Source organism: Octopus sinensis, linkage group LG14, assembly GCF_006345805.1.
Source record: "Octopus sinensis linkage group LG14, ASM634580v1, whole genome shotgun sequence".
Classification (NCBI taxonomy): Eukaryota; Metazoa; Mollusca; class Cephalopoda; order Octopoda; family Octopodidae; genus Octopus; species Octopus sinensis.
In genome coordinates this window covers 46,799,589-46,826,399 of record NC_043010.1, presented here as the reverse complement: position 1 = coordinate 46,826,399, position 26,811 = coordinate 46,799,589, and the positions used below count along the sequence as shown (strand labels likewise).

The 26,811-nt window shown below is 38.1% G+C and overlaps 1 protein-coding gene across 3 annotated transcripts in view; it reads left to right on the top strand.

Moving 5' to 3' along the window:
• LOC115219336 (enolase 4-like) overlaps window positions 1-26,811 on the top strand; it is a 179,093-nt gene that overhangs the window by 4,841 nt on the left and 147,441 nt on the right. For all 3 annotated transcript variants that reach the window (XM_029789497.2, XM_036508984.1, XM_036508983.1), the window contains exons 2-3: window positions 5,864-6,052; window positions 26,209-26,253. In XM_029789497.2, the coding sequence (XP_029645357.1) occupies window positions 5,864-6,052; window positions 26,209-26,253 (234 nt within the window). The remainder of the gene's footprint in view (window positions 1-5,863; window positions 6,053-26,208; window positions 26,254-26,811) is intronic.

The following is a 26,811-nucleotide window of genomic DNA, read 5'->3' as shown; positions in this document are numbered from 1 at the left end:
TTGCATGTGGAAATCTGGATGTTTTTCTTATGTATGTGTGCATTTGCATTTGTTTGCATGTTTGTATATGTGAACATTGTACAGACTAAATTGTTGAGGTGCTATGGACCAGATCTATGATTGTTGCAAGGTTCCTACTTGACAGAAAGTGACATAGTAGTGGACTAGTATTGTAGTTAGATCTGTAAAACATAAGCAATAAGCTTGAAAAAAAAAATAAAGCAATAAGAAGGGAAGCATCAGAGATCAGTATCAAGTAGTTAGAAGAGAAGCTAGCATCAAGTATACATAACAAGGGCAGAAGCAGAAAGTGAAGGGCTTACATATGTTCTGCAACATAGAGGTGAGAGATTCTGGATTGCAAGACAGAGTATGAGAGATAATTGAGACTAAGTTGGAGAGAAGTGTCTATGGAATAATCTTGACACACTTTCTTTTACTGACACTGATGAGAAAGAGGTATGGAAGTGATATGAGAAAGAAAATAGACTCCATCAAATGCCAGTGGGGATACCTAGAAGTAGATGATAGTTTCCATTATCTAGGTGACCAAATCAGCAGTGGAGGTGGATACTCTGAGAGCGTAGCTGCTAGAATAAGAATAGACTGGGAAAAGTTCAAAGAGCTTCTCCCTCAGAATGAAAGGCAGACTGTTTGTAAAACACGGGCTTTGAGTGCAGAGGTCATGCAAAGGCTTGAAAGAAATGAAGCTAGTGTGTTTCACAAGATGTGCATGTGTGACAGCGTGTCTTGAGAGAAAAGCTAGGCTCAAGAGGCATCAGATGTGGTGTGCAAGGGAGACAAATGTGCTGGTTGGTCATGTGATGCATATGGATGAGGATAGCTGTGTAAAGAAGTGCAGATCTCTAACTATGGAGGGAACCTGTGGAAGGGGTAGACTCAGCAAGACATGGTACAAAGTGGTGAAGCATGTTGGGCCCCATGGAGGTGATGACAAGTGACGGAGACCGTTGGTGATACGCTGTACTTGAGAAAACTCATCAAGCCAGTGAAACCGTAGTCATGGCTGGTGCCAGTGGCATGTTAATCAATGCTTCTCATACTAGCTGATGTGGCACACCAGCAGTTTTTTTTCTTCCAATGTACTAAGGACCGGTAATATTTCTTAGTAATATTAATTTATACTGGAAACAATATATATAATAAATATAATAAAAGTTGACAATTTCTTTATCTTATATTTATTTTGCAAACAAATAATACAATATTACATAAGCATTTTATAATGTTTCTTTCTTTTCTGGAAACTGGCTGCATACTGGCACTGGTCTGTGGACCACCACTTTGAGTAGCACTGATGTAAATGACACCTGTGAAATTGTAGTTATGGGCATTGCTGGTGTCATGCAGCCATGTGAGGCTATAGGATTCTGTGGGCCTCATTGTTCATGTTAATCAACCAACAATGCTTATGTGAAGAAATAAGCTGTGAGATGGTATTGTAATGTCCAACTTAGAAATGCATCTGGGCTGTGCTAGATTAGGTCAGATATAGGCGAAATAGATCTCTCATCAGAATAACAAACAGCTGAGAAATTTATATTAGTTTATACTTATGTATACTTGATGCCTAGCTTCTCTTCTCACTACTTGATACTGATCTCTGATACCGCCTTATAGTTTTTTTTTCAAGCTTGTTGCTTATGGTTTACAGATCTAGCTACGATACTAGTCCACCACTATGTCACTGAGTGTGAAAAGCCAGAAGTTGCTGAACAATTTCTGTTACAGATATTTTTTTAGCAGAATCACTTCAAGTTTAAAAGAAAAATTTCATTGTTACATGACATTTCAATGAAAAAAATGATTTGTCAGGGTAAATCTCTGTCACACAATTTCACTTCAACTATTGAGAGACATTCCATTCGATGATGACCTTAAAATGAAAACTGCCTGTGTTACTCAAAAATTCAAGAGAGAAATTTTTAAACCCCCTTCTCTCCCATGGAAAAGGATAAAAAAAGACAGCAGAATATGTGTTTCTTTTTTCTTTGTCTCTCTCTCAACCACAAACACACTCACACATATGTATGCATTATGTAATTATATATATATATAAAGGCGGTGAACTAGAAGTATCGTTAGCTTGCTGGGTGAAATGCTTAACAGCATTTTGTTCCTCTTTACATTCTGAGTTCAAATGCCACTGGGGTCAACTTTGCCTTTCATCCTTTCAGGGTTGATAAAATAAATACTAGTTGAGCACTGGGGTCAATGTAATCAACTTACTCCCTGCCCCCAAATTTCAGGCCTTGTGCCTACAGTAGAAAAGATTATGTAATTAGTAGCAGGCATCTGTTGGTCTCAAGAGGCCATGGATCTGCGCCCAAAGAAACCATGGCAGGCAGCTGCTGATGGTGGTGCAGCCTCTGTTGTGGCTGTACAGGCCCACACAGGAGTGTCAGTCACACATACAGCGACTGCATTTGAAGGAGTTCTCTGCCAGTGCTGCTGACTTTTCCTTCCATTGAGTACACTTTTCTCTAAGGGCATGTACTTGTTTTTCTTCTGCTTTCTTCATTCCCTTTCGCAGTATTTGCTTCCAGTGTGGGAGATCATTTGCAACATCCTCTCATCTCCAGACGTCCAGATCAAGTGACTTCATATCTCTCTTACAGCCATCTTTGAAGTGAAGATGTCCTTGTAATCTTGTGCCTATAGCCAATTCCTCATACAGGAGGGGTTTTGGGATCCCTCTGTCTGGCATGCGATGAACATGATCAAGCCAGTGCAAACAACACTGCTGGAGCAACATATGTATGCTGGATATCTTGGTTTGGTTGAGGACTTCTGTGTTGGTGATGTGGTTGGTCCACTTGATATCCAAGATGTGTCTTAAATTGCGAAGGTGAAAGACGTTGAGATGCTGCTCCTGTCTATAGTATAGGCTCCACATCTCACTGCCATAAAGTAGTGCACTAAGGACGTATGCCTTATAGACAACAATTTTGGTGTTTGCAGCCAGTTTTTTGTTTTCCCAGACTCTTTGTGAGCCTGGCAAATGTGGAAGATACTTGTCTGATCTGCCTGTTGATCTCAGGGTCTATGGAGAGGTTATCAACGATGGTAGAGCCGAGATAGGTGAATTGATAGACTACCTCCAGCTTGTAGTTGTTGACAGAGATGGTAGGGGCATGCTTGACATTTTGACCCATTACTTGGGTTTCAAACTTTCAAAAGTAAGACGAACATCTTTTTTTCTCCACTGGCTTGTTTCTTTTTCTAACATAGGTATTTATTACTACTATATGCATAAACGACAAAAGCTAGTTCCTGCTAGCTTGGCATAACTTTCTTTTGAAGAAATCATACTGTTCTTTTCTTCTTTTCTCTAACTCACTATCAAGATACCTATAACTTCCAACTTACTCCTTTCAACAATAAGATGAACATCTTTCTTTCTCCGCTAGATTGTTTCCATTTCTATGTAATTATGTTTGTGTGTGTGTGTGTGTGTATATATATATACTTGGAAATGGATGCGTTGCATTCAATTAAATAATAAATAATATATAATATGTATATATATATATATGTGGAGGTGCAATGGTCCAGTGGTTAAGGCAGCGGACTTGTGGTCATAGGATTGCAGTTTCAATTCCCAGACCGGGCGTTGTGAGTGTTTGTTGAGCGAAAACACATAAAGCTCCACGAGGCTCTGGCAGGAGGTGGTGACGAACCCTGCTGTACTCTTTCACCACAACTTTCTCTCAGTCTTTCTGCCTATTTCTGTTGTACCTATATTTTCAAAGGGCCAGCCTTGTCACACTCTGTGTCATGCTGAATCTCCCCAAGAACTACATTAAGGGTACACGTGTCTGTGGAGTGCTCAGCTACTTACACGTTAAGTTCATGAGCAGACTGTTCTGTTGATCAGATCAACTGGAATTCTCGTTGTCATAACTGGTAGAGTGCCACGATATATATGGGTACAGCACGTCACCAATGGTGCAAATGATAGGAAATATGTAAACAACGAGGAGAAAATGGAAAACAGGTCAAGTTAACACAGATATATATTATTTATTTATTATATATATATGTGTGTGTGTGTGTTGGTGACAATGGACTAGATGAACTTGTATAAGTAGTAGTGTGTTGGTGCAACAGGAGTTGCACCAACAACTACAACACAATCAGTTGCTGGAGCTGATGTTGAAGTCAGGAAATGCTCCAAGTCCATTTTCGCCAGAAGGCATAGCAAATGCTATAACTGAATACAGTTATAACGTTTTTGGCATACTTCAGAAGATACAAAGAAATGTTCAAGGAAGATTGCAAGTGTTGGGCAGATGATGAAAAAGTGAGACTACTGTTACAGATACTAGGTCCTTCAGAAAATGAGAAATACTGCAATTGAATTGCTATACAAAATGTTCAGTGATAAGAGTTCCCTGTTTAACACTCACTGGGAGTGCTTGAACTTAGTAAAAGAAGAGGACGATGATTTTGTCAGTTATGCTGGAATCATAAATAAAATGTGCGAAAAATTTAAACTGAAAGAATTATCTCCTGACATGTTTAAATGCCTCATCTTTGTGCAAGGTTTGATGGCAAACAAAGATGCAGAAATACATGCACAGATTCTTACAAAACTAGAACAGGAGGACCAGAATTTAACCCTACAGGAGGAATGTCAAAGAATTATCAACTTGCATCAGGGAACAAAGAAAAAAGAATGTTATGACCTAACCCATGATATGGGTGTGGAGGTCTGCATTTTAAGAAAGTCGATCCATTTAAAACTTGAAAATGTTTTAGTTTTCAAAAAATAGAACATAAAAGCTTGCACTACATAGTGAAGCAAAAAAAGGTTGGAAAAAGCAAATTCTTCTGAAAAGATTTGCTCCATGGAAAGTTGTGACAACACCCCAAAATGAAAGTATATGTATGTAAAAATAAACAATGCAATATGGGTAGTTCAACAGGGCATATTAAAAAATGAATAACAAAATCAAGGTATGTGCTGATTTTTCCACTGGCTTGAATGAATATCTGAAAATGTGTCACTATCTGCTACCTACTCCAGAGGATATTTTTGTGAAGTTAAATGGGGGCAAGATATTTTCAAAACTGGATCTCTCTGATGTGTACCTACAAATTAGAGTAGATGAGGAATGCTCAAAATACCTAACAGTGTATACTCATAAAGAACTATATAAATATAATAGATTACCATTTGGTCTAAAGGTTGCACCTGCAATTTTTCAACAGGCTATGGATGCAATGTTAGCAGACTGAATTCACAACTCCATACCTGGATGATATATTAATTATAAGTGAATCTTCTGATTAGCATGTCGAGCATGTAAAATGTGTTTTTGGAAAAATAAGAGATTAGTTTCACAATGAGTGTGGAAAAATGTGAATTTTTCTTACCTAAAATTAAGTATTTCAGATAAATTATCAACAGGAATGCCTTCTCCAACTAATGTAATCACCTTACAAGCTTTTCTAGGTTTAGCAAATTATCAAAATTATATACCAAATATGTATGAATTGAGTGCTCCACTAAATAATTTTCTAAAAAAGGAAATGAAGTGGAATTGGTCAAATAATTGTCAAAAGGCATTTGATGATATTAAAAAAATAATATCAGATTTGTTGCTGGCTCCTGCAACAGAGATTGTTGCAAAAAAAAAAAAACAAGTTGCACTTCCTACAGAAGTCAAATCTCAAAAGGCAAGAGAATCATGACACTCCCTGTGTCATGGTAAACAACAAAACTTGGGTTCAAGTTGAGACAGTTTGCTTGATTACTCTCTCTCTCTTATAATTCTTTTATTTCTCCCAATTTTTCTTCTCAATAAATCCTAATGATAATCTTTCTTTCTTTGTCAAGGAATCACCTTCGACGGAAGAAGATAAAGGGAAAACAGCAAAAAGTAAATATTCATATCTTAGATATGGACGTGATGATCTCAAGCGCCAAGCTGTGGAGTATTATCAAAAGAATAAAGTTCCGCAAAAAATTGAAGAGGTTCTGAATAACTTATTTTACGATCAGCCACCTGATATTTATGGATATTTGGTAAGAAATATTATTTTGAATCATCTGATATGCATATACATACACACACATATATAGAGAGAATAAAAAGCAGGAAAATAAAAATTTCATGGATGCTTCATGATTTTATATTTTAAACAACTATTTCTTTAGAAATAAACATCAATAATTCCAAGACTACATAATTGATAAATAATTAATATCAATTGCAAAGGTACATGGCCTAGTGGTTAGAGCAGTGGACTCACGGTCGAGGGATCGTGGGTTCGAATCTCAGACCGGGCGATGTGTGTGTTTATGAACGAAACACCTAATGTGGCAAATGTGCAAGAACAGTAAGTACTAAGAGCATAAGAGACTTAAACCCTCTCAAATGCCCAGGAGACTCTTTTGAGGCAGTAGATAGTTTCTGCCATTTAGGTGACCGAATTAGCGACAGTGGTGGATGCTCTGAAACTATTGTTTCTAGAATAAGAATAGGGTGGAGGAAGTTCAGAGAACTACTATCTCTGTTGGTAGCAAAAGGACTCTCTCAGAGTGAAAGGTAGATTGTATGATGCTTGTGTGAGAATGGTTATGTTACATGGGCTCTGACTGTGGAGGACATGCGCAGGCTGGAGATGAATGAAGTAGTATGCTCCATTGAAATTGCAACATCAGTGTGCATTACTGACAAAGCACAACTGTATTGAGAGAAAAGTTAGGTGTAAGAGGGATTAAATGTGGTATGCAGGAGAGGAGACTGCATTGGTTTGGACATGTGATGCATATGCGTGAAGATAGCTGTATACAGAAGTGCCTGTGGCTGAAAGTGGATGGTACCTGTGGAAGAGGGAGACTGAGGAAAACAGGATGAAGTGGTGAGGACTGATCTTAGGATGAAGGGGCTCACGGAAGAAATGACAGTGGACTGTTGACCGAGATGTTTGGCAATATGAAGTCCTAGAGAAGACCTGTCGATTTAAAGTAAACAATTCCAATGTATTCCACCTGATGGGTAAATCCTGACTTTGCCTTGTTGGTGTATTATAAATAGTTTACTGAGTGTATATCAAGTTTTCCTCAAATCTCACCTGACATGATGTAATGTGGCATGCTGTACTACATCAGCAGACTTATGATCAAAAAGCATTTCAACAGTGACCACCCAATCTTTTAGCCTAGTCTAATATATATCTAGAATATATCTGAAACTATGTTATCCAGTGTATCTTTTTTTATTGAAAGCACTGAGTTGAGATTTTAAAGAAATCTGGCTGTTATTTATAACAAATCAAGTAATTACTTTAGAGTTTCCATCATTGGTTCACATATAAGGTATCATCATCATCATCATTATTGTCATCATCCTTTTTCATTTACATAAGAGTTCACAACATAAATTGTTTTTTTTACATTATTTACATTTGACGGATATTTGTCCTCATCTTGTTTGTTGTTAACACAACGTTTCGGCTGATATACCCTCCAGCCTCTTTCAGATGAGGACAAATATCCGTCAAATGTAAATAATGAACATAATTCCTCATCTCTTAAATATAGAACTATAAATTGTTTTGCACCCAACATTAGTAACATAAAACACGCACACACTCTCTGTCTGTCTCTTTCTCTCCCCCTCTATCTCTCATGCGCACATGCATCCATGCACGTGCACACATCCAAACACACACACACGTGTAAGGTGTACGTGTGTATAAAATTGTCTTGGTTAGAAAAGTTCTGGTAATAAAAATCCAATATAAAAGTTTGCCTTCTTTTATAGTTTTTTTGCTTCTATTTTGTCTTTTTCTTTTCTTTATATTATTTTTGGTAGCTGTTATTTGAATGATGTCATAAATCACAACCTTTATCTCTATCTACTATTTTCTCACTCTCATCTTGTTGCTTCATCACACCAAGTCTTTAACAGACTGCTGTTACATACCCTCATTAATCCATTTAGTTCATAAGAGTGCTGATATTGTATTTTGGCATGTATTCATGTATGTTGATTTCGGTCGATAATTATTCCTCAGTGTTCCATGAGAATTTTCGCCTTCATAGTTTTCAGAGGTCATTAAGGGTTAATAAAGACTTAAATGTCAACCTGATGAAGAATTAAAATTAACATATTTGAAGACTTTATCAACCTTATTAATCTGAAATATATAGATGGTTGGCTATATTTGTGCTTATTTGACATTTTACAAAAGACTATAAACTAAATGCAATTATTTTCACCTAGTTTCATTATGCCAGTGTGCACTTATAAAAATTCATGTTGTGTGTACTTTTCCCTCTTCCTATCCTTTTAGAAAACTGCAACCTTTTCGAATTCCCTCATCACCTATATATTCCCATTAAATATGAAATGATAAGATAACCTACAAAATTAAAAAATGGGACATTGTGATGGCTTATAATTACATTGCATGTGAAGACTTGTGGCTCAGTGATTAGAGTGTTCAGCTCATGTTCATTTGGTCATAAGTTCGAGTCCCACTGGTGCATTGTGTCCTTGAGCAAGACACTCTATTCCACGTTGCTCCAGTCCACTCAGCTGGCAAAAATGAGCTGTGCACGTAATTCAAAGGGCCAGCCTTGTCACATTTTGTGTCATGTTGAATTTCCCTGAGAACTACACTAAGGGTTTGTGTGTCTGTGGACTGCTCAGCCACTTGTGTGTTAATTTCGCAAGCAGGTGTGTGTGTGTGTGTGGGGGGGTTTAGTCAAACAAATCACCCCCAGTACTTAGCATATTTTTAAGCCTGATACTTATTCTATCAGTGTCTTTTACCAAACTACCAAGTTACATTGACACAAACAAACCAGCACTAGTTGTCAACTGATGGTGAGGGACAAACACAAATTCAGACACACACACACACACACATGCATACACTCATGCATACACACATGCATACACACATGCATGCATACATACATGCACGCATACATATATACATAGGTGTAGGAGTGGCTGTGTGGTAAGTAGCTTGATTACCAACCACATGGTTCTGGGTTCAGTCCCACATTTTGGCACCTTGGGCAAGTGTTTTCTACTATAGCCTTGGGTCGACCAAAGCCTTGTGAGTGGATTTGGTAGATGGAAACTGAAAGAAGCCCGTCGTATATATATATATATATATGTGTATGTGTGTGTGTATATTTGTGTGTCTGTGTTTGTCCCCCCCAACATCGCTTGAAAACCAATGCTGGTGTGTTTACATCCCTGTAACTTAGCAGTTTGGCAAAAGAGTCCGATAGAATAAGTACTAGGCTTCCAAAGAATAAGTTCTGGGTCGATTTGCTTGACTAAAGGCGGTGCTCCAGCATGGCCACAATCAAATGACTGAAACAAGTAAAAGAATAAATACATACATACATACATACATATATAATACATGCATACATATTCTCTAACCATGTTAGATATACACTGACTCCATGTCCAAAGCTCTTGAAAGTTTCCTTATATTTCAGCAGCACTGAAGTCTCAACGACCAAATGCATACAACAAAAGTATGGTACCTCTTCTCCTTTATAATAAACAACACACAACTGAAATTCTCAAAGCTATCTTTCATGATTTTTCTTCATGGTGATTCCACACACACACACACATATATAGATATCATTACCAAATCTATATCCCAATGGCTAGGATTCCTCTTTAGAACCAAATACTTCAGCCTTTATCAGTTACTGACACTACAAAGTTGTGGAGATACATGGTTCAGTGGTTAATGCGTTAAGCTTACAATTGTGAGGTTGTGAGTTCAATTCCTGGACTGAGCTGTGTGTTGTGTTCTTGAGCAAGACACTTTATTTCATGTTGCTATAGTTCACTTAGCTGTAGGAATCAGTTGTCACTAGTACCCAATTGTGTTGGCCTTCGCCTTTCCCTTGGACAAGGTCGGTGGCATGGAGAGGGAAGACAGGTATACATGGCAACTGTTGCACTGGTATACATGGACAACCATGCCTGGATTTCTGCCTTAGAAGGGAACTTTTTAGGTGCAATTCCATGGTCATTTACTTTTACAAAGCTCAAGTAAGACTCACATAGTTCTCATCTGAGGACGATGTTTCTGTTATTCTCACAAATATCCTCAGCTGAATCCAAAAACAAAAGTTATTTGACTCTTTTACTCTTTTACTTGTTTCAGTCATGTGACTGTGGCCATGCTGGAGCACCACCTTTAGTTGGGCGAATCGACCCCAGGACTTATTCTTTGTAAGCCTAGTATTTATTCTATCGGTCTCTTTTGCTGAACCACTAAGTTACGGGGACATAAACACACCAGCATCGTTTGTCAAGCGATGTTGTGGGGACAAATACAGACCCACATACATATATATATACATATATACGACGAGCTTCTTTCAGTTTCCATCTACCAAATCCACTCACAAGGCTTTGGTCGGCCTGAGGCTATAGTAGAAGACACTTGACCAAGGTGCCACACAGTGGGACTGAACCCAGAACCAAGCTACTTACCACACAGCCACTGATGAGCAAAGATTCACTCACCAAAATGCTTTGGTGACTAGTTTACAGATGTATAAGGACCATTACTTCTTTGAACAATATAGCTACTTGCCCTTGTCCTCAAGGCCCATGTGGTTAGAAGCTTACTTTGCAACCACATGGTTCAGTCCCATTGTGACACCTTCAGCAAGTGTCTTTTACTATAACCTTGGGCCGACCAAAACCTTGTAAGTGGATTTGGTAGATGGAAACTGAAAGAAGCTCATCGTATGTGTGTGTGTGTGTGTGTGTGTGTGTGTGTGTGTGTGTGTGTGTTTGTCTCCACCCACCAATTGATGACTGGTGTTGGTGTGTTTATGTCCCTATATTTAGCTTAAAAAATAGAAATAAGTACTGAGGTTGACTGAAATTTCCTGAAGGCAGTGCCCCAGCATGGCCATAGCCTAATGACTGAAACAGATAAATAAAAAAATAAAAAAATCTCTCTCTCTTTTTCCTGTCACTGTTACTGTGTTCCAGTTCCCAAACCTACACTAAGAATTTTATCCAATCCTTCTTCTGCAGAATTATAACCCCTACCTCACCCATGTTCTTCCTGCAGACATAATGATTTGAACAACTAACAACACAAATCTCTCCAGATTAGGTGGGTCTGCAGATGTCACGAGCCTCTTCTCTTCTCTACTGACTTTATTGTAAAACAATGTGAGAGGCTTTCCAAGTTTCTGCATACTGCAACATTTCTTGGTAATAAATATAGATAAAAGATGAGAGAAAGATATTTCTGTATTTTCTAAATATGCTATTATTTGCTTGGTAAGATTTGATGAGGCTTTTCAACAGAATCATTTTGTGTTGATATTTACATTATCCTTTTAATCTGTTTATTCTTTTATTCTCTCCAGGTGCAAACATATTTCCATATATATAAGCATTTCCTTTTGTTAGAAATAGGAAGCAAAAAGTCTGTGATACAGAAGATATAATAATCCTTTCTATTATAGGCACAAGGCCTGAAATTTTGTGAGGGTAGGACTAGTTGGTTACATTGACCCCAGTGCTTGACTGGTACTTATTTCATCCACCCCGAGGGAATGAAAGGCAAAGTTGATCTCGGCGGAATTTTAACTCAAAACGTAAAGAGGGATGAAATGCTGTTGAGCATTTTGCCTGGCACAGTAATTATTCTGTTAGCTTGCCACCTTTGATGATGATGGTGACCCCTTCGGTCAGACACTGACCATGGGTTTGCACCTAGAGAGTTTCTCTCTGAGGCACAAGTCTGGGCAAGGTTGTTTTTTATGGAAGACCAGCAGTCGCCCATGCATACAGGCCTCCCCTCTCCACGCCACCAGTGTTATCCAAGGGAAAGGCAAAGGGGCCGATACAGCTTGGCACCTGTGACGTCGCAACTCATTTCTACAGCTGAGAGAACTGGAGCAACGTGAAATAAAGTGTCTTGCTCAAGAACACAACACGCAGCCCGGTCCGAGATTCGAGCTCACAACCTCACGATCGTAAGCTCGACGCTCTAACCACTGAGCCACGCACCTTCACTCTTGCCACTTTTACAGTATTTCAACCTCCTTAGCCATCTTATTATTATACCTTCTTGCCACCTTTATAGAAGGTATAATAATAAGATGGCTAAGGAGGTTGAAATACTGTTGTGCAGTAAAGATCCATATTCATGTTTCTTTGCCTTATGTAAATATAAGGTATTTGACGGTTAGTTTTTTTTTCCATACATCTTCCTGCGATGCACCTGGACACATTATCAGTGATGTTTACTGGAGTCATTTGGTGTTTTGGGTCTTTCGATATTTGACACCCTCACCCAGGAAACCTAGCTGGGGTTGATCAAAGTTGTGGAGCTGCATGACTCAGTGGTTAGGGTATCAAGCTTAGAATTGTGAAGGTGTGAGTTCAATTCCCAGACTGAGCTGTGTGTCCTGTTCTTGAGCAAGACACTTTATTTCACATTGCTCCAGTTCACTTAGCTGAAGAAATAAGTTGCAGTGTCATTGGTGTACTGTCCTTTGCCTTTCTGCTGGTCAACATCAGTTGCATGTAAAGGGGGAGACTGGTATGCACGGACAACTGTTCGTAGCACTGTTCCTTCCAGGGCTCACACTCCCTCACTTAATGTAACCTTGAAGCAACCTCTACTGCTTCCACAGCCAATCTGTTGGTCTTCTGCCTACTGGCTCCTGTGATGCCAAACATACTGTAAGCTCCATTGAGGGGTTGGTCTGCAAATCCTCTGCATCCCACTTTGCTGGGATCACATCTCCCTCCCCCCCATTACCTTAGCATAACTCCACTAGCTTAGTAAATTTCTTCTGCTTGCTCTCATTGGCCTCCTTGATGGGTTCCTGCCAAGGAACAGAGAGTTCTTACAGAACCACCTGCAATTTCACTTGGTTTGATGGGTTCTCAAGCACAGCATATCGCCAAAGGTCATGGTCACTTATCATTGCCTCCTTGAAGCGCAGTGTTTGAAGGGTGCTTTTACATGCCATTGACATGGGTGCCAGTTACATGACACCGGCATTGGCCACAACCATGATTTCACTTGGGTTCATGGGTTTTCTCAAGCATGGCATATTGCCGAAGGTCTCAGTCACTTGTTATTGCCTCACTGAAGTCCAATGTTCGAAGATTATGCTTTACCACCTCATCCTATGTCTTCCTGGGTCTACCCCTTCTACAGATTCCCTCTACAATTGGAGGTGAATAAATAAACATCACAATTAACAGCATAATCTGAATGCTAAAGGGTTGAAAATGCCTTTACAGAAATATCCAATAAGATTCTTAATTATCTATTTTACTGTTGATACTAAATATTTAATAGTTGTTTTGGGTGAACCGTGATTTACTTTTTGGTATTTCAAACATGGTCTTTCCTCCTGTTTGACTTTTATTTATCCTTTTACTAATTAACCCTTCCAAGGCTGCCTCTGGTTCTATGATGTCAAGAACAGTTTGATAAGTGATGTTCCAGTCACCATTTAATAATGAAAACGTTCTTTATTTTACTAAATTCTTCCAAACATTTTGATTGTTTTCAAAATTAACTGAAATATATTGGCAGTTTATTTATTTATTTAGAATATGGGTTCTCAAATAAGGTCCATATAGCCCCTAGGGTCGAGATAAGATTTTTGGGAGTCCATATAAAAATTTGTGAGGGTCCATTCAGGCAATCCAGTAAACTGAGATCAACAATAGTAGGTTAAGGGTCTATGGAAAAAATTTTGCTTTAGATGTATTTAGATGGTGGTGGTGGCAGCGGCAGTGGCATTGGTGATGGTGGTTTTGGTGGTGGTGGTGCAACAACAATGTAATGGCAGCAGTGGTGGTGGCAGTGATTATGGTGCAGTGGCAGTGGTGCGATGGCAGTGGTGAGGGTGGTATTAGAAATGATGACAATGATACCAATGATGGTGGTGGTGAGCAAGGATCCAACAGAGGGAAAAAAACCATACACAAGAAACAAAGATATATTCCGTTATGTGATAGAGACCTTCCCTGTAGCTTAAACTCTTTTGTGACCCTATTTCTTCTAAATCAGCTGTTCTGAACCATTTTTTGCTTATGAACCCCTTTGATTCCTATTTTATTCTGGTGTTTCTTCATCTAATATTTTACAGAGTTTAACATGTTTCTGGCCTCTGAAACATGTTCTCAGAGAGTGATATTCCAAACCTACACAAGTGAACATGTGAAAAAGCAAAAATAGGAAATTTGAAAGAACCAACTACAATATTAGTTTTAAAACATAGAATGGCTAGGGGGGCGGGGGCAGGTTCACCAGAATAAAATAGGAATCAAAGGGGTTCATAAGCAAAAAATGGTTCAGAACAGCTGATTTAGAAGAAATAGGGTCACAAAAGAGTTTAAGCTACAGGGAAGGTCTCTATCACATAACGGAATATATCTTTATTTCTTGTGTATGGTTTTTTTCCCTCTGTTGGATCCTTACTCACCACCACCATCATCAGTATCATTGTCATCATTTCTAATACCACCCTCACCACTGCCATCGCACCACTGCCACTGCACCATAATCACTGCCACCACCACTGCTGCCATTACATTGTTGTTGCACCACCACCACCACCACCAAAACCACCATCACCAACGCCACTGCTGCTGCCACCGCCACCACTTCTACTGCTGCCACACCACTGCCATCACCACCACTGCTGTTGCACCACCACCTCTGTCATTGATGTTGTCTGTACTGACCAAAGCCTTATGAATGGATTTGATTGGTGGAAAATGAAAGAAGACCATTGTATGTGTGTGTGTGTGTGCATGCGTGCACGTGCGTGTGTGCGTGCGCATGTGTATGTGTGTGTGTGTCTACATATGTATGTATGTATTTATGCATGCATGTGTGTGCATCTTTGTATCTGTGTTTATCCCCCTCCCACCACTTGAAAACTGGTGTTGGTGTGCTTATGGCCCTGTAACTTAGCTGTTTGGCAAAAGAAATTGATAGAACAAGACCAGACTTTAAAAAAATGAATAAGTATAGGGTCGATTCATTCAGCTAAAATTTTTTCAAGGCGGTGTCCCAGCATGGCTACAGTCCAATGACTGAAACAAGTAAAAGAAAGGTATATATATATATATATATATATATATATATAAACTGACAACTTGCATTATATTTTTATAAAGAAACACTGCATTTTTCTGTATATTTAATGCAAGAATTAAATTAATTCTCAATATGCACTGTTCATTGTGGCTGTTTGAATGTTGTTTTCAAAGTGACCTTTAACATTGACAGATGTTGTTACATGTGCAAAAGATAAAACCATAAGTTTTCTGTTGATTCTGTGCCAGCCAGTTCCTTGTTTTCCACTCATGTTCATCTCTGAAACACCCAGTACTTATAATAAACTACTAGCTGAAGCATAAATATTTACCTGGTATAACAGGTGATAGATGATGGTAACTGGCGGCTTCTACCAGTTGCTGTACTGTTAACTACTTACCAGCACCATTGTTGTCTACTTGCTTGGTCATAGATCATGTTACTGAAACAAATTGCCAAAATTAAAATTACCCAAATTATCTGCGTATGGGCGCATAAATATCTAAATTCACAACTTCTTCAATAGACCGTGTAATAGATTTTGCACACAACTGTTGATTGTTCTTCTTTTTCAATGGTTTATGGTTTTTGGAGCAAAAACCATAAATTTTTTTGTCATTTGCTTGTAATTTTAACTAGTTTTAATAAAATAAAGAATATTATAGATGCAAATATGGTAAGAAAGTTTGCATCTCAACCACATGGTTTTGAGTTCAGTCCCACTGTGTGGTACCTTGGGCAATTTTTTTCTACTGTATAGCTTTGGGCCAACCAAAGCCCTGTGAGTGGATTTAGTAGAAGCTGAAAAAATACCATCTATGTATATATGTGTGTGTATATATATGTATGTGCTTGTATATTGTCTGCTTTGGAACGAAAGTTTTGTGCTCTATATTTGTCCTCCTTGTTGAAAAGGATGGCAAGTAGATTATTGATGTATAGGAAGAATAGTGGCGGGAGGAAACAAAGCAAAGACTTTGGGCACACAAAAACTCATATAGTGCATGTCAGAGAATACATGCTTCAATGATGTGATCACTGAGGAAACCATAAATTCAAAAGGTAAGAGAGGGAGACAGTGCCCATAGCCCAGGTGAGAAGAGAAGTGAGTGGTGGGTGAGAGTGGAATTAACATATGTGTAGTCACCACCTTCAAGAGTGAAGTTTGAGTATAGAGTGTTATCTGGAGAGTATAGAGTGTATTGATAAGGAATGAAGGAAACAGGATATGTGGTTTGCATCTTACTAGTTGAAGTCCAAGAATATCTGCTTCTAGTAACCCTGTCCTACTCTCCTTACCTCCACTAACTTTGCTCTGTCTCTATCTCTAAGTAATTCCTTCTCTCTCTCTCTTAGATTACTCTTTCTGTATTTCTTTACAAATTTCATATTCCATGCAATAGTTTATCTTTCTCTCTGGCTGCATATCTGCTACTTTCTGGATTTCTTTCCATGTCTGTTTTTCAGTTATTTTCTTCACACACTCTCTTTCCATCCTGTCCTGAGTATTTCTTCCTCTCTTAGTTGGCTCTCCCCTCTTCTATACTGCATGATAAATGAAGTTTTGTGATTAAAAAAAAAATTTTATTGGTTTCTCATTTCTCCTTTATTCACAAGAGGAATTTTATGTGCTACCTCAAAGAATTTTATAGATATGTCAGAAATTCTCTCCAATACCCTTGCACTCCCCTCACACCCCATACACCTCCACACACCCAGACACTCATACCCCACCTCTTGATTGGGTAGGTACTACATATAGACACACAAATAACTGAACTCAGATATTTACATATTCACATGTATATGCAAGTGTAGTAATGTCAGCTTTAGTTATGTCAAATATGCTTAATTAAATACATTGAAAATGATTAGAAAATAAAGTAAAAATAGATGCTATTTGTTAATGGTCATTTAAAATGCCAGAATAATAGTGAATTGGCATTCATTTAAAGTCAAAGGTAAAATATTTCCTCCAGTCAGTTTTTCTCCCCCACCACTTCAAACAATTATAAAGAATATGGAGACTGGTACATCATCAAATTTTTGTTAAATTTTACCGTTGGTCATACAACATAATTATTTGGTTATAATGACAAATATGTGTTTCTGCTATATAGAGAATGTGTGGTTGCACATGCAACCCAGCATAATTTTCTGTGCACCTTCTTTCAAGGTCCTGAGATCTACAACAATACCTGCTTGGATAATTTTTTCCCTATAAACCCACATTATATATATTCTTTTACTTGCTTCAGTCATTTGACTGTGGCCATCCTGGAGCACTGCCTTGAAGGGTTTTAGTCAAAGGAATGCGATGATCACACGCCACACACTTTCCTTCCAAGCACTGCTGTAAACAGTGGAAATGAGCTAGAATGTTAAAACATAGTGCACATACACAGCAGAGTTCCAGGTCGATCTTTGCCGAGCAGCTTCACTCTGCGCTTCAGCTTCATTACTATCGCAACAGTCCGGATACTTATTGATTAGACCACACATATATATATATATAAAATATATTTTCATGGTTGTCCAGTATGCATACATCTGACCAAATCCTCATTGCAACAGCCCATCACTCAATCACATACTATACAGCGCTCACTTCTCCTTGGACCCTTATACCATTTGAGTTAGTTGAGTGGTCAAAGCTATGTTTGTTTTTTACTCCTTATTCTTGGCTTCATCCTTGACCCATCAAAAACAGCTTGATGAATAGCCAAACCCAGCCGCTTTATCATATCCCTCCTCATCCTATGCACAACAGAATCTCAGTGTCTCGAGTCTTGTAAGTAGTTTACCTGATGTTGTACTGTAGCTGTTCAAGGGGACAAAAAAAAGTAGATCTACAGTACCTGGAGAATCTCACCTACTCTAATTGGTGTTCATCCAGCAGTGCAACTCTTGTAAGACATTAGCCAGTGCACAAAAGAAGCCTTCAGGTGTCACATGCCTTCAAAGTCTCTTGCATTCCAAACTGTAGCTGATCATTTTGGTCCACTGCCAAAAGAATTTTCACACACTTTGCAGAGTCCCTTTTCCTCTTCTCCTGAACAATGATGATTCTCTAAGTAGTACCTCCCATGGAGAAAGCCTCAACCTTTGACAGCTGCTTTGCATCCAACTCCACACTACACATCTTTGGTCATTCCTCTCCAAATTTATCCTGTTCCAACTCTACCATGCTCCCCACCCTACATACACCCATGCCAAGTGCAGAAATACTTCATGGTTTTAAACAAGGCCACTATCCCTGACACTGCACCTTTTGCTATTCTGTATTCCAGAACTTGTACCTATATTCACCAAAGTCTTTAATGTCTCACTCTCTGCAGAAATATACTGTGACATTAGGAAGCTTCAGTGTGTCCTATTCTAAAGAAAGACTCCCTCCTATTGCTCTCTTCTCTAACACCTCTATGATTATGGAGACAGCCATTAACAATAACATTCAACACACACACACACACACATGGTGTTTAGGCTAAGGTTGACAGTTTGATTAAAAGGAAAAGAAAATGCTATCCCATTCAAAAATAAATGTACTTAAATAAATCAAAAAATATAAACTAAATTATGGCTGGTAGATAACAAAGTAGCCACTCCAGCTTCCACCACAGTCTCAAGATGGCTCAGGAACCTGGTGCATGCATTCCTCACTGTGTCTCTGGGAAGATCTTGAAACATTTCCTTGATCTTAGCTACCAGCTTGGTTTTGGAGTTGCGTGCAGAACAGTTGATGTCTTTTTCAATCACACCCCATACATAGTAATCTATAGGATTACAATCGGGGGAATTAGGAGGCCAGAAATTGGAGCTCTGACAACCATTTTTGACTCTTTCCAGAGGTATGGCAAGGAGCTGAAACCTGCTGCCACACATATGGTCTACCAGCAGCAACTCTCTTCAGCTAAGGACTGATCACAGCCTCCAGCAGCTTCACATTGCCATTTGAACTGAGCCTAAGGCTTTGATAAAAAAATGTGGGGCTGCATGACATTATCCTCACTGGAGGCACACCTAGAGACCATTACAATGTTTTTGTACTCTCCTTTGCTGCTGTCCATGTCTTGTCTTAGAGCCTTTACAGTATTCACAGAGCATTGAGCAGTAGTCATGATGTTGCCATTTTGATACCTGGCTCAAGCCATCATGATGCAGGTAACACTTTTCCAATATTCAGACAGCTTTTAGCCCTCCATGTAGAGTAGACCCCCTTTGGTCATGAATGATCATGGGATTGCACCTAGAAAGTTCCCCTCCAAGGCACAAGTCCAGGCAAGGTTATTTATGGAGGACCAGCAGTTACCCATGCATACCATCCTCCCTTCTCCATACCACTGATATTATCCAAGGGAAAGGCAAAATAATTCAAAAAAAGAACATTATATCTGTGTACAGATGCCAGCAAATAGGTATTGTTATTATTATTAAGACGGTGAGCTGGCAAAATTGTTAGCATGCTAGGTAAAATGCTTTTCACCTGTCATTACATTCTGAGTTCAAATTCCATTGAAGTAGACTTTACCATTTGTCCTTTTGAGTTTGGTAAAATAAGTACCAGTTGAATCCTGGGGTTGATGTAATTGACTATTCCCCCACTTAAAATTGCAGGCCTTGTGCCTATAGTAGAAAGGATTATTATTCTTATTAAGGCATGAGCTGGTAGAATCGTTAGCCTGCTGGATGAAATGCTTAGTGGTATTTTGACCATTGCTACATTCTGGGTTCATATTCCGCTGAGATTGACATTGCCTTTCATCCTTTTGGGGTTGATAATTAAGTACCAGTGAAACACTGGGGTCAGTGTAATAAACTAGTCCCCTCCCCACAAATTTCAGGCCTTGTGCCCTTAGTAGAAAGTATCATCATTATTATGATGATTATGTATGTATTTATGTGTGTATGTATATGATATAAATAATGGAATTTAAACTTTTAGAAGAGAGTTACTGTTATGGTGGTATTAAACTGTGCTCCATTCTGCATCATCTAATTGTGTGTTGGCAGTGGTTAGACATCAGAACCGAGTCTGTGGAATTGGTGGAGTTGAATCTATCATAATTATCAACACCTAATATAATTGCTTTTGATGTTTAAATGCTTAGCAGTTCTATTCAAAACACATGTACACACACACACACACACACACACACATGTGTGTATGTGATGTGTTTGTGTATCTGGTGCAGATTGAAGATTAATCAGTCATGTTTATAAAAACATTTTCTACTACCACCACCACCACCACCACCACCACCACCACCACCACACCACCACCACCACCACCACCACCACCACCACAACCACAACCACAACCACTACCACCACCACCACCACCACCACCATTCCTACTACCACTGCTACTACTACTAACAGTGACAGCAGCAATTGTTTCTAATTTGCTTCTAATTCAGGTACATGGTCAGAATTTTCAGTGGGAGAAGAATTAGTGAATACTATTGATCCAAGTACTTGATTGCTACTTTATTTTAGAGACCCCCAGAGGAATGGAAGTCAAATTTGAAGTTGGCAGGATTTAAACTCAGTGCATATTGCACTGTATTTATTTATTCTAATACTCTACTGATTTTATGTATAAACCTTAAAATACGAGGATGGAGATTAGTTGATCCATAACTCACATTACTTTAATCTTACCTTGAAAGGATGAAAAGCAAAGCTGACACACACCTCCGCAGATAATATTCATCCTTTATTTCTCCCTTCTGTTCCTAAGCATCATAAAATAATAAAATAATAAATGAGCCCTTTTAAAGCCTAGCCAGGCTCATGGGCCTGGTTTCCTGGTTTCTATGGCGTATGTGTTCCCCAGTTGGACGGGACGCCAGTCCATCGCAGCGTTACTCGTTTGTGCCAGCTGAGTGGACTGGAGCAACGTAAAATGAAGTGTTTTGCTCAAGAACACAACGTGTCACCCGGTCCAGTAATTGAAACCACAATCTTACGATCATGATGCTGACACCCTAACCACTAAGCTACACACCTCCACCCTAAGCATCATCCCCATACAAAAATGTTTCCTGCCATTTTTAAGATGATAAAGAGTGATTTGAAGATTTGGATGCTATTTCTAGCAGGTTTGATTGACCATATAGAGTCTTCTTTGTTGGCTTCTTTTCCAATCATCTTCAGAAGACAGTCTTTTTATAGATGTGCCTAATTATACTTATGTAATACACGAGGGAGCAAATGGATGAATTAATTTTATAAATCATGTGCATTTGGATACTCAAAAGAAAAACGTATATGGAAGGAATTCCAAAGGCCCCGCATTCTTAGGAGGAAGGACTGGGAGTTGTTGTTAAGCCAAGGGCCAGAGATTGGACACAATATAGGTTATAACTGGAAGAGACATCTGTGAGTCAAATGTACATTATTATGTAGAATTAATTCATCCATTTGCTCCACTCCGTGTTGTATAAATATAATTGTGGGCATCTATAAAAAGACAATGTCTTCTGAAGATGTCTGGAAAACAATTCAACAAGGGAGTCTTCATATGATTAATCAAACCTGCTAGAAATAACATCCAAATCTTCAAATCATTCTCTACCATTTTAAAAGTGGAAGGACACATTGGATCATGTAGTCCTAGATACACTGTATTTGAAAAGATTATGATAATGGTTACAACATCTTTGATCAAAAGTCTGCTTGACCATGAATGACCTGGGATAGAAACAGCATTAACAAGTAGAGAATTCACTTGATGAAATATATAGTTCTTTTTCAAAGAAAACTAAGAATAATGGGTATTGTCCACAAGCATCCTATGTAATGTTCCCTTAACTTTTTGCCATAGGTGTGTTCAGAATCTTGCATTGTATGCAAATTTTGTCTTCCTTTGGATTGTACACATCACTCAAATTTCTTCAATTAAAAAGATTTGATTTTATCTTGCGTGTGCACATTTTTTTTCCTTTCCTTGTTGTAAAATGTCTGCACACGCACAAGAGCACAGCTTAGAGGCAACAGTGATCCTATGTAAATTAAAGAAGCATTTAAATATAAAATTCTGCCAGTTTTAGCTGAATATAGTTCTGAATAAATACTTTTGTAACAAATATCTCCCCAAGTAATGGATATACAGATAGATTTGTTTGAGAAATCAAGGGTTATGTCATCATAGACTGCTGGGAGGTAAACAGTTTTAATTTCATTTCTCTTCTGTATTCTTTGAGCAGATTTGTCAAATATTATACATGTTATTGATAGCATGTGAAAAGAAAATCTCTAATTAGAGGCTCATCTATTAAAGATTTTGATGAGAATTTATAGAAGCATGTTTTCAAGCAAAGACTATAAGTAATATATACATTTAGTTAATGAGTGAGTGGTAGGAGACCAGGTTACACCCAGGTATGTATAAATTATTTCATACCCTGTGGGTGGACTTCCTTTTGATGTTAAGGCATTGACTATAGTTTTTCTACTAAACAGCTTTTTCCCTCCAGCTATTTCCATTAATAAATCTTTCAGTTATACATCTCTAAGATATAGTGATCTTTGAAAGATTATTTATCTCGTTAGCTTTCATTGCATTACACACACGCACACACACAAGCACACACACACACACACACACACACACACACACACACACACACACACACACACACACACACACACAAGAATGTATATATTATAACAGATAAGATCAGATGTAGGCATGTGGGATATAGATGTGTGTAGACTAAAAATGAGGGGAAGAAGGAAAGAAAAAGGAGTTTGAGGAGCATGTGGAGTGAGTGAGAAATGTATCTACAATGAGAGAGAGAAGGGACTGAGAGAGAGAGAGAAAGTGTGTGAAAGAGAGAAGAAACCAAATAGCCTACTGAGATATATATTGAGCATCTGGCACACTGTATTACATGACCAAATGTAAAGATCAGTTGATGTATCACATGACCAACGAAGTAGTGAAGAAGCAGTTTTGATTTTTTGTTTATGTTTTTTTATGGCATGTCATAGTTGTGATTTATTTACATGTCAGTTACATATTAAACAAATTTAAGGAAAAAATATTGAGAAAGAAAAATAGTACATCAATACATTGCTCAAAAAAAAAAAGAGAAACAAACATGTAGTGATCCTCATTTAGTGTCAAAGAGCCTTCTAAAACTTTGGGCTTCTGGAGAAACATTGAAGAACTTGAAATATTACACTGGAGCAATTTCTTGTTGTGCTGCCTAGCACACAGGAAGAGTTGAACTCAACACTGAGTTAACAAAACACTTGATAATTTTACAGTGGTAGCAAGGCTTCTCTTTAACCTGTGGTGTCTGTTTGTGGATAAGAGGACTGGAACTCACCCCATCTCTTCTACTAGCTTGAGATATCTTTTATCTTTTGCTTGTTTCAGTCATTTGACTACGGCCATGCTGAGGTAGCATTTTGAAGGGTTTTAGTCAAACAAATTGACACTAGTACTTATTTATTGAATCCTAGTACTTATTCTATTGGTCTCTTTTTGCCAAACCACTGAGTTATGGGGGACATAAACACAGACAAAAGACAGACAAAATGCCACCAAGCCTTTTGCTCAGCAGGCTAACAATTCTGCCAGTTCACTGCCTGAAATAATAATAACAATAATGATAATAATATTTGTTCCTACTAAAGGCACAAGGCCTGAAATTTTGGGAGGGGGGAAAGTCAATCACACCGACCCCAGTACTTGACTGGTACTTAATTTATCAACCCTGAAAGAATGAAAGGCAAAGTTGACCTTGGCAGAATTTGAATATAATAATAACAATAATAATAATGGTTTCAAATTTTGGCTCAAAGCCAACAATTCTGAGGGGAAGGGCAAGTTGATTAAATTGATCCCAGTACTTGACTGAAACTTATTTTATTGATCCTGAAAGGATGAAAGGCAAAGTTGACTTTGATGGTTTTTGAATGCAGAAATGTAGAACTGGAAGAAATTTTACTAAGCATTCGGTCCAACGTGCTAATAATTCTGCTGACTTACTAATAATAAATATGATAACAATAACTTAGATACTATATGAAATAAAGATTCATTTGTTCATTTGGAATTCTTCCTTTTCTTTTAAGATGAGAAGTATTGTTGATTGAACTTAATCCGGGAAAAACTGGTATTTATTTCTTTAAACAGGTAATGCTGCTCTTGGTGGGAGTAGAACTTCAGATCTGTGTGGCATGGGGCTAGATATTCTAACACGTCTAGTTTGGCAGTTTACCAATTATTTCACAATCACCACCACCATCGTTTCCATTACCAAGCAGTAAATGAAATAATGAATAATGTCAGACAGTTACACATTTCTGTACACCGTAATCTTTTGATTTATTGCAATATGAATTAAACCAAACAGTATAGTATTTAGATCAATCTACAAAAATGCTTCTCTCTATATTTACGTATGCACGCTAATAATATACTGAGAATTAGTCTCAATAAAGTTTAATCTCAATTTCCTGTTATAACCTTGTTATGCCAAAGAAGAGAAGGAAGAGGAAAATAAGAGAAAGAGAAGCAAAGCAATGCAAATTCTAGCATGTAATAACTATCAGACTTATGTTAAACTAATAAATTATATCTCCACTAAAAAAGTGAAAACTATATACCATTGAATATGTGAAGATAACCTTTATGATGCTAAGCAGATAATTCTTGGGCACATGTAAAGAAGAAATGTTAAAAAAAAAATGGCAAAATAAATGAGTGATGATATGTTATTTTTTAAGATAATGCATGTTCTTAAATGTAATTTATGAAAACTATCATAGCTGTGAATTGTGTTTGTTTTTGTGTTTTTTGGCCATCAACTTCCTCCAGTTTGTATAGGTAAAGAATGGGTATTTGACCTTCTGAGGAAAGTTACCTGGTGCCCTATATAGAGGAATGTTTGCCTATCATCTGTTTAGAGTTATAGTGCTGAGCACCAGTCCATTAAACTTCTGTAGTTCTTGAAGGAATTACATTATTGTACATTCTCAATTTTTTTATGACATTAAATTTTATGTAATTGGTTTCAAACTTTGATGCATGACCAGCAATTTGATTGCATTGAATCCCAACGTTCAGCTGTTACCTATTTCGTCGACCCACAAAAGGATGAAAGGCAAAGTTGACTTTGGTGGAATTTGAACTCAGAACATAAAGCTGGACAAAATGCTGCCAAGCATTTTGCCTGGCATGCTAGTGATTCTGCCAGATCACCATCCAAATAATATTCTTTTCTTCTCTAGGCACAAGGCCCGAAATTCTTGGGGAGGTGGGGCCAATCAATTAGATCGACCCCAGTATGCAACTGGTACTTAATTTATTGGCGAGCTGGCAGAAACGTTAGCACGCCAGGCGAAATGCTTAGCGGTATTTCGTCTACCGCTACGTTCTGAGTTCAAAATCCGCCGAGGTCAACTTTGCCTTTCATCCTTTCGGGGTCGATTAAATAAGTACCAGTTACGCACTGGGGTCGATATAATCGACTTAATCAGTTTGTCTGTCCTTGTTTGTCCTCTCTGTGTTTAGCCCCTTGTGGGTAGTAAAGAAAAAGGTACTTAATTTATTGACCCTGAAAGGATGAAAGCAAAGTTGACCTCAGTAGAATTTGAACTCTGAACGTAAAGATAGATGAAATACTGCAAAGCATTTTGCCCAGCATGCTAATGTTTCTGTCAGCTCACCCTAATAACCCTACCACCCTAATAATATTAATCAGACATGCATAATTTTGATATTGTGTTGCAGTGATGATCAATGTCAGGAAGAAGCTATGTTGAAAAATTTGTATGGTTTAACAATTAAATGCAATTTTTTTTGTTTTTGAAATAATTTACATGCTTTCATTATATAGAGTTGCAAAAAATAGGTGCCATTTTTTTCTACACTTCATAGGCATAAATAGCCAAATTTTTCATAACTATCTAAGCCATGTTATCACGGAATAAGCAATGTAAGAGCAGTTAAAAAGAAAACTGGAAAAAATATAGGAAGTTCAACTGCAAGACAATCATAATCTCATTTGTTTCTCCACTACTTTTGATAACTTCTGTCTTTATTGACTGTCTTCACTTTTCTCTTCATTTCAGGTGAACTTCTTCCAGATGTTTGCGCTTCCTCCAGCTATAAGTAGGGTAAGTCAAACACATAAATTATATCCTAACATAAAGTGTAAATGTAGCTATACTCTTTACTCTCTCTCTTTTACTTGTTTCAGTCATTTGACTGCGGCCATGCTGGAGCACTGCCTTTAATCGAGCAACTCGACCCCGGGACTTATTCTTTTGTAAGCCCAGTACTTATTCTATCAGTCTCTTTTGCTGAACCGCTAAGTAATGGGGACATAACACACCAGCATTGGTTGTCAAGCAATGCTAGGGGGACAAACACAGACACACAAACACACACATGCATATATATATATATATATATATATATATATATATATATATATATATAATATATATATATACATATATACGATGGGCTTCTTTCAGTTTCCGTCTACCGAATCCACTCACAAGGCTTTGGTCGGCCCGAGGCTATAGTAGAAGACACTTGCCCAAGGTGCCACGCAGTGGGACTGAACCCGGAACCATGTGGTTGGTAAACGAGCTACTTACCACACAGCCACTCCTGCGCCTATATATATGGCACCCTCCAAGAACTGTTCTGAAACTTTTACCAGTGTT